The following is a 9,430-nucleotide window of genomic DNA, read 5'->3' as shown; positions in this document are numbered from 1 at the left end:
CAACTGGCGGCGTTGTGAAAGTCGAGACTTATTGGCGGAGTTAGTTTGGGGTTTTTGTTGTTGTTGTTGTTGGGTCTCATTTATAGTTGTTGGTTGAAGCTTGTCGGAAATGGTGAGAACGAAGGTAGTTTGGTCGGAGAAGGTGAGGAGGACGAGAAGAAGGCAATAAGTTTGGGTTTGGTTTGGAACTGAAACAAGGGGTCAATGTCAAAAATTATTTGAGTTTTTTTGTTTGATTTTCAACTTATCTAGGTAGATTTTCCAATTTATTTTCCAATTTATTTGTTATTTAGTTTGGATTTGATCTCTATTTGTGTCTTTGTTTGGTTTTGGGGTTTTAATCAATTACATTGACTTTGTTGAAATTCTTTGGGGATTTTGCATTTTTGTGCCTAATGTTAGTGTAAGATATTTCAGTAGTAGTGTTATGCCTTCCATGGTGTTTTTCATAGAAAAAGAGAGCCGTACAATAACAAGAAACGATAGAGAAGAAATTTTTGGGAAAAAGATCGGAAAAGAGGCCAAGAAAACCTCAAATTTTGTCCAACAATGGTGTTAGATGCAAATAGGAAGATGATGGCTTTACAAAGCCCTAATGTGACTGTCAGACCCTTTTCCAAGGGTCTCACGCTCCTAATAGGTGTGTGTCACACGCTCTTTAGTAGTAACTGCCACATAGGATGCCAAGTCAAAAAATGTGTTTAAAATATTGCGTTTTGATGAGTTCAGGGGTTCAGATGACAAATGAGTAAGTAGAAGGGTTCACAATACAAACACATACAAGTACAAGGGTCCACCAGACCATTTCGCCATATTAAAATGCCCCTACACTAACAATCCCTCACTCATATTAATATTAGTTAAGAGAGTCTATCAGTTGAAGGAAGACTACTATGCATAATGAAGGTGTGCTCTGCATTGAACCTCCACTTAGTGAAGCAGTAACTTTTACTCTAGAGTTGTAGTGGTCTCAGACTTGAACTAGGACTACTTAAGGGAAATAAAATATCACTGTCCACACATAATAATCAAGGTGTTGACATGAGCTTTAAAACTAGCACGTTATGGCCTTGTGTTATCCAGGTTTCATGAGTGCTTTTGAGAATAAGCCCAATTCTCATAGTAAGCGACCTACTTCCACACTCACATAGGTGATATCTGTCGAGAGTGCTCCTATAAATTTAACACTCCACCCACATGGGCTACATATTTTCATTAAGAGTTTTATCAACTCAACCTTCACAAATCACTACAGGAAACAATGCACTCACATCATAGGGAGGGAATAAAAAGATAGTGCATTTTCACAACAAGTCATCATATGATTAGTTTTTCCCTTTGAACTTGGTTATAGGATCTCTGGTCCCCAGGTTGGGTTTCCTCATATATGACTCAAGGATTTATAGGCTTCAATCCCATCCCCCTCGATGTGCTCCAGACCTTTTCTCTCGTTAAGGCCTTAGTAAGAGGATCTTTAAGATTATCACAAGTAGGGGTGTACATGACCCGGTTGGTTCGGGTTTTTCAAAGATCAAACCAAATCATTTGTGTAAAAAATTTAAACTTTTAAACCTAACCAAACTAATAAAATTCGGTATTTTTCAGCTTTTTCAACCTCGGGTTGGTTCGGGTTTTTCAAATACCAAATCAAACCATTGTGTCGAATTTTTTAAATTTATAAATCAAACCAAAATATAAACCTCGGATTTTTTTTCCAGATTTTTGGATTTTTCGATAAAGTTTGCATACAAACATATAATTAACTTGTGCTCCAAAATATTTCTTTAGTCCAACCAAAATACAATTATCTAAGGTGTTTCTTAAAAAATAACACAAAATATGAGATGAGTACTGATGACACAAAAATATTCAATAAAAATAATAATGAAATCATCATATAAAATTAATATTGCAAAGTCATAATGAAAATGATCATAATTTAAAAGTACTAAATCATGCTAAAATTATAAGTTTAATAAGTATTAGTTACATTATTAAATATTTACGAAAAAATAAAATTAGATTATGTATTTTAATTGTCTAAACTAATGTAAAACTAAAGAACATATATTCAATATTATTGTCATTCTTAGTGTTGAATTGATTTTCTTTTTGCATTAGTATTAATTTGATTTTGATTCAAGTTTTATTATAATTATCAACATCTATGAACTATAATCTTTATTGAACCATTCCAAATTATAAATTTTAAACTTGACATAATATATTAAAAGATAAAAACTATGAAATAGTATAAGTATAAGAAATATTTAAAAATTATATCAAAGTAAATATTTTTATGTATAAAATAAAATTTTAAAATTACATATATAATGTCGGGTTGATTTTTTTGTATATCTAAGTAAATTTTTTTATGTATAAAATAAAATTTTAAAATTACATATATAATGTCGGGTTGGTTTGGTCTCGAGTTGGTTTTTTTTTAGTTAAAACCAAACCAACCCAAATATAGTCAGGTTTTTTTCCAATACCAAACCAAGTCAAACCAAATCACTAGTCGGGTTTTTTGTTCGGTTTGACTTGGTTTGCGGTTTGGTTCGGTTTTCGATTCGATTTTGTACACCCCTAATCACAAGATTTGACATAATCAACATTAATGGTACCATTTGTCAAATACAATCTTACATTACTGTGTTTCCTCCTTATAGGTCTGAATTTACCGTTGTAATAACAGTTTTGAACTCTACCAATAGTAGTGGTGCTATCACAACAAATTAAAATATGAGGAATTGGTTTTTCAAAATAAGGTATTTGAAGTAATAAATCTCTTAACCAATTCGCTTCCTCGCTAGCTGAAGCTAAAGCAATTAGTTCAGCCTCCATGGTAGAGTTAGCAATTATAGTTTGCTTTTTTTGATCTCTAACAAATAGCACCACCACCCAAAGTAAAAACATAACCAGTGGTAGAACAGGAATCACCTGATAGAGTGTTCCAATCTGCTTCACAAAAGCCTTCAAGTACATCAAAATATTTTTAATAAAACAAACCACAATTTTTTGTTCCAATTAAATATCTTATAACTCTTGTTATAGCATGTAACGCCCTGAGTCTACACCTTGGACGTGGCCAGCACTCAGAGACCATCGCTGGCCCCAAGCGAACCCTTGGCCTGGCTTACTTAACTCAGCGGAAGACTTAACTCAACAAAATAAACTCAATGCAATAGTTTAAATGATAACATCTTAGCCAAAATGGCAACTTATGTCTCAAAACAAAGTATCTGCAAATACATAGATGAGAGACTCAATACTAACTATCTATGAAGCCTCTATATTACTGAGATGGATGTTGGGACAGTCCCCACAACATCCTAATAAAGAAAAACTAGGAAAGCGAAATAAAAGAGTCCTCCAGAATGCAAGGAGGCTCACCACTGACTCTGGAGTGCTCAACTGGATCAACGGCGCGCTGGATGCTGATCCTAGTTACCGGCGTCTGCATCATAATAAAATGCAGGCCAATTAACATCAGTATATTGAATGTACAAGTATACGAGTTAGAATGTTAAAACACAACTTAAGCTTAAAAGGGGTACAAAGGAACACTTACCTTGGCTCTGTTTAACTCATGAATAACTGAACTCAATATAAAACAATAAGACACATGCAATATATATAAATCTTGTAAAACTGTGTAAAAAACTTAGTTCGTTAAAGGTAAAGCAATAACAAACTCAACTTTACTTATATATAAAAGTAATATAACTTTAGTGGGAGATTCTTTAACCGACAACCACTACTATGAGCCTAAGTGGTGATACAACGTCTTGCCCACGCTGCTAGAACTGTCCTATACTTTGTCGTCATATAGAACGCTTAACTTAGTGGATCCACTAGTCTATGCTAAAAGCATCTTAAGGATTCATCTAAAAAGTATGATCATTTACTACCCATGATGGCTACATGGTTTATGGAGACTTGAGTTAATATGAACTTGCATCCCCATATCGGTGCTCAATACTACTCCCAAAATCTATTTAGCTCATATGTTTTTGAAAACATAACTTCATTCTTTGGTTTGAGATAATTACTCAAAAACTTAGCTTAAAAGCTTTCTTGGAATCGATGTCCCTTTTTCTTACTCAAATGTGAAAACATTTATAGACTCTTTGGGAATACTTAGTTCCCTAATAGCTTTCTAAGAAATGAACTCAACTCTTTACTCTTTGCTTAACTTGAAACTTGAGCCTTAAAACGAAGTTAAAACGTTTAATAAAGACTCTTGAAAACTTTAAGAACTTTGCTTCGACTTGCTTCTTAACTTCTAGACTTGACTTTTAACTTCTTTGACTTTGATCTTAACTTTCCTTGAATTGGATTATGGATTCAAGGCTCATGATCTCATGTTTATGGATGATTTCATGATGTTTAGATGTACCTTAGAGTGTTGGAATCAACTTAGAAACATAGGTACATTACTAAGGAACAAGTACTAAAAGGTGGGGAACGAATGGGGAGAACTGGCGTCCCTGGCGCTCTGAGAGGCGCGGGGCACCAGCCCTCAAACTTCATAGGGACTGCTGGGGAGCGCTGGCTGGGGCGTCGCCCTAAGGGGTGAACTTCAGAGCCCCTTTTGGGGCGCGCTAGCTGGCGCGACGCCCTACCCCTTTCCCAGGTGAACCCCAACTTTTCTCCTTTGTTTTTCATCTCTAAACCCTCCCAACTTCCATGATTCTTTCTCCAAACACTTAGGATCAATAGTACCCTCAACATACAACAGATTTAACTCGAAAAATAACCCAAAAACACGAATCAAATCAACACTAGGTATTCAACAATCAACCATCAAGAATTCAACAATGTTCTTCAAGAACTTCACTCTCTTAACATTCAAACAACTCCAAATTGCTGAATTGAAATAATTTGGTGTGTGGGTGAACTAACCCAACACGAAAAGATCTCACATACCTTAATAGGGATCACCCTCGACGAATTCCACTCGCAAGCTTGGATGATCTTGGCGAATTCTTGCCTTTTCTCCTTCTTTTTTTTCTTTTCTCTCTTCTCCAAGCCCTAAGTGTATTTCTCAATTCTCCAAACTGACTAAGTCATGTTTTTACCCCAATAAATCCCTAAAATTGAATTAGGAATTAATTTAGAGGAAAGACTAATTTACCCTTCCCTAAATCCGGATTGGGACTTTCCTAAATCCAACAGCCCAACTTTCGGAAGGCATATCTCACTCATACGATGTCAGAATTTCACAAACTTGGTGGCGTTGGAAAGATATATCCAAGGGCTTTCCAACCATATCAAGAAATTCTCCTAAATCATCCTGAGCTAGGAGTTATGGCCGTTTGAAAATGGCCAAAACTCACTGCTTTAACTTAGACAAAATTTTCCAGATTTCCTTATTCTTTCCAAAAATCATTATTTTCAGATTTTAAACTCTTTCTAGTCGTTTCTAGGTGCGAGATGTTCCATAGCATGCCAATGTTCATTACCTGGCTTGCTTGTAAATCTTCCAAGTACTCCTATTGCATATGTAATATCAAGCATAGTACAATCAGTCATATATCTCAAACTTCCGATTATGCTAGCATATTCCTTTTGATTTATTACATCATTTTCACTTTCATCAGTAAATAAGAAAACACTTGAACCAAAAAGAGTTACAACATGCTTGCAATCATGAAAATAGACTTTTAATTATGTCCATGTGTATTTGGTCAGTGCGAACACAATGAATGAGACGGACCAATTCAGACCCGACCCTTGGTATAATGTGAAGCCCTTCTCACATATATGTCATTTTAAATGAACAATACACAACTATAATCAATCAGAACAAATGTCTACTTTGACAGAATTATCAGCAGAATTTTCTAACAAAGCCATTGAATCGGACGAAAATGTCATAGAACTTCCCATCAACTGATGAACAATCCGTTGAGATTGAAGAGGCTGAGGAGGTACTTCTAGCACTTCAACTTCACCTTCAAGCATTTCTAATACTCTACTCATTGAAGGGCGTTGTATTGGATTCGTTTGAATGCACCATAATGCAACTAAACTCAGCTTTCTAGCCATCTTATTTTCACCGTCATTTGCTTCTTCATCCACCGGGATCTCCTTCCCCTCGTTGAACTTATCGTAAATATAATAAGGAAAATATTGGCTGGAATTCTCTTCATTTGCAACTTCATGTCTATTTAAGTCTAACATTTCCATTAGCAGCATTCCAAAGCTGTACACATCAGCTTTGTAAGAGATTGCTCCAATGCTTCTGCTGATCAACTCTGGAGCTACATAACCAATCGTTCCACGAGCAGCTGTGAGATTCACAATGCTATTATCTGTTGGATATAATTTTGCAAGCCCAAAGTCAGAAATCTTTGGAATGAAATTCTCATCCAAAAGAATGTTGTGTGGCTTGATGTCAAAATGCAAAATCCGTACATCACAGCCTCGATGCAAATACCCAATTCCTCGAGCCACTCCAAGAATAATGTCATACTTCCTCTGCCAACTTAACAGAGGACTTCCTTCTTGACTGGTGCTGATATACTTGTCAAGTGATCCATTGGGCATGAAGTCGTATAAAAGAGCACGCTTTGTTCCCTCAACACAATATCCAACGAGTCCAACCACATTGACATGATGAATCCTTCCAATGGTAGCTACTTCATTCATGAAATCTTGCCCACCAGCTTTAGGCTTGCTCAACATCTTCACTGCTACATCCCTTCCACTTCGAAGTTTTCCTTTGTATACACTGCCGTAACCTCCCTCACCTAATTTCTCTTTGAATCCTCTGGTCATTCTCTTTATGTGAGAGTAATTATATCTGATTGGCATGAAATTATTTTGTGTTTGCAGAAAGCCTTCAATCGTATCGTACATTGACAAATGCCTCCTTTTGAATTTGTACACCAGAAATGCAATTACCAGCGGAAGGCCTATTACAAATTTTGCTCCCAAATGCACTGCACGTTTGAGAAGTTATAACGAACCATAGAGATGTAAAAAATTTTGATTTTCACAAATTCAGATTGCTATTTATAACTTTACCAACAGTAATATATTTTGAATTATTCTATTTTAGAATTTTTGTGTTGGACTCCTCAACTGTGTATATTTTTCACAAAAAATTAAGATCAATGGAATGTGATCTGTGTCCAGCCAAATAAAGGGATATATAGGAGCTTACTCAAGATAAGCTGAAGTAGCACTAGACTGGTCCCTGGTTAGATTAAAGTGCAAAAAATTTAGAATGAGATGTCAATGGAGAATTAAAAGTATATGTAGACAAAAGTTTGAGTTCTCACAGTGAATCCATTGAAGAACACCTAAAAAGACATGAAGAAATTAAATTGTAGTGAGTGAATCCATTGTTTTCCTAATTTCTTACGGATAAAGGATGGAAAATAAATGTTTAACAAGAAGCTTATATAGTGAGTGAATGGAGAATTGAAAGTACATGTAGAGAAAAGTTTTGAGTCCTCACCGAGAACATATTCAATAAAACCTACAAAGACATGAAGAAATAAAATTGTAGTGAGTGAATCCGTTGTTTTTCCTAATTTGTTAGGATGGAAAAGAATGTTCATTAAGGAACAGAGCATATGTAATTGAAGACCTTACTTATCCTTTGTGGAGAACTCCGCAGATAATAACGAAGCTCAAATCCGTAGAGGATGGCTTGATGAAAATCAGAAAGGGAATTGTTGTTCTCTGTATAAATAATATTAGGCCATGAGGTCCAGCCTATAAATTCCACTCTGCATCCATCGGTGAGTGCAGAGGCATCTATAACTCCAATCTTTAAATAAGTGTGTCTGCTTAATTTGCAGACCAATAATTTCCACAAATGTCGAATAATTATTAACAGCAAATGGACAGTTGATCATGAAAATGGGATCTGCTACATAGTATGAGTGGAAGATTGTATTGGCTTTGTTGAACAAGTTATGCTGAGGTTTGAAAGAGCATAGATCATCTTGTGTTTGTAAAGTTGGATCTACCAGGTGAATTGTCTCATTATTATAGTTGATGGCTTGAACGTAAAACTTCTTGGAGAATAACCATATAACTGTTTGGTTACTTTCACAAGCTAACTCAAATGCTAGACCATATCCGCAATGTTCTGGATCAGTGTTTAAGCGAAAAGGGTAGCTTATGTTACGGATATGGCCACAAGCAGAAGGACAGTAGTAGGATTTGCTCTTCCTAGCATTGCATGTTTGCAGAAAGATGATTAAAAGGATTAATGGAAAATATTTAAGCAGAATAGTTCCCCTACACAAATACATTTGTACTGTCTTGATTCTATTCTTTCCAACTATTTCCAAGAGAAGAAAAGAATTGAGACTTCGGGAATGTTTGGTATATATATATACATACTAGTTTCTGGACACGTGTGTCCCATACAATATTTTATAAATTCATTAGAAAGATTAAAATTCAATGAACATGTTATGACAATAATTTTTATTATAGAAAACTAAATTAAAGAAGACTAATAGAGAGAAAATATAGAAAAAAAAAATAAACATAGAAGAAAAAAATAACATACACATTCTTTTTAAGACTTTAATCATAATAATACATAAATGGAAAAAGAAATACAAAATCGGTACATAATTTTCGGAGTTTTTATCGACATGCCTTCTCTCATATCCAATCAAAATTCAGAAGTCTTCTCCATCAAGTCAAACTAAACCACAAATCAAATAGAAAAATTATTTCATTTTCGTAAAGTAATATATAATAAAACTTATAAGGTAGATATACCATATACTTTATTAGATGTTGATGGCTTCACTACTTTAACCTTAAAATAAAAAGGATATCTTTGGTGTGAGCTTCATGAAACAAAAAAGATGAATTTATATAGATAAAAATAGAGGAATACTACAAGACATCTTAAAGTTTTAAATTAAACATTTGAAGGTTATGAATATGAAAAACATGAAAGTTATGGATATTAAGAATGACAATTGAATAGGTAATTAGATATAAGTTATGAAGGAAAACATTTATTTAAAACAAATACAAATAATATTTTAGTGAAACACTACTAACAGTGGAATTTCAACATGTAATTAACTAAATATTTATAATATTTTAATTTAGTGTAGGGTTAAAATGGTATTTCAACTTACAACGTTTTTTGTTCCCATTTTTAGTAATATATGATGATGATATCATGATATGATGAATGATGTGATATATGAAGGAAAATATTTTCCTAGAAAATGTTTTATTGGAAAACAAGCTAGTTTCTAACTTGTTTTTTCATGTTTGGTGGGTAAAAAAATAAAAGTTGAAAATTGAAAATAATTTTTAAAAATAAACTTTAAATTAGTATTTTTTTGGAGGGGGTGGTAGGGGGTTGGGGTAGGTGTGGGTTAAAGAAAATGAAATTTTGAAAATTTTACATTTTTTTTCAAAAAAAACTTTCACAATT

The 9,430-nt window shown here is 34.1% G+C and overlaps 2 protein-coding genes across 2 annotated transcripts; both read right to left on the bottom strand.

The window, feature by feature from the left end:
• Positions 1-5,725: 5,725 nt before the first annotated feature.
• Positions 5,726-6,963, bottom strand: LOC102605410 (glycerophosphodiester phosphodiesterase protein kinase domain-containing GDPDL2-like; the record flags this gene model as incomplete). The annotated part of the gene is made up of 1 exon (XM_006348158.2): positions 5,726-6,963. A coding segment is annotated over one exon (1,164 nt), but the record flags the coding sequence as incomplete, so codon positions are not given.
• Positions 6,964-7,504: 541 nt separating this feature from the next.
• LOC107060793 (uncharacterized) lies at positions 7,505-8,293 on the bottom strand. The gene has a single exon (XM_015309100.1). The coding sequence runs from the start codon at positions 8,271-8,273 to the stop codon at positions 7,710-7,712; it is 564 nt and encodes a 187-aa protein (XP_015164586.1). The 5' UTR covers positions 8,274-8,293; the 3' UTR covers positions 7,505-7,709.
• Between the last annotated feature and the right edge of the window lie 1,137 nt (positions 8,294-9,430).

This window comes from Solanum tuberosum, unplaced genomic scaffold (genome assembly GCF_000226075.1).
Source record: "Solanum tuberosum cultivar DM 1-3 516 R44 unplaced genomic scaffold, SolTub_3.0 scf00099, whole genome shotgun sequence".
In the NCBI taxonomy this organism is placed as follows: Eukaryota; Viridiplantae; Streptophyta; class Magnoliopsida; order Solanales; family Solanaceae; genus Solanum; species Solanum tuberosum.
Note: the sequence above shows the minus strand (reverse complement) of the source record. Positions and strands in the feature narration are given on the sequence as shown.

Coding starts and splice junctions, on each gene's coding strand:
- LOC107060793 (XM_015309100.1), bottom strand. CDS start 8,273: ATGTATTTGTGTAGGGGAACTATTCTGCTTAAATATTTTCCATTAATC.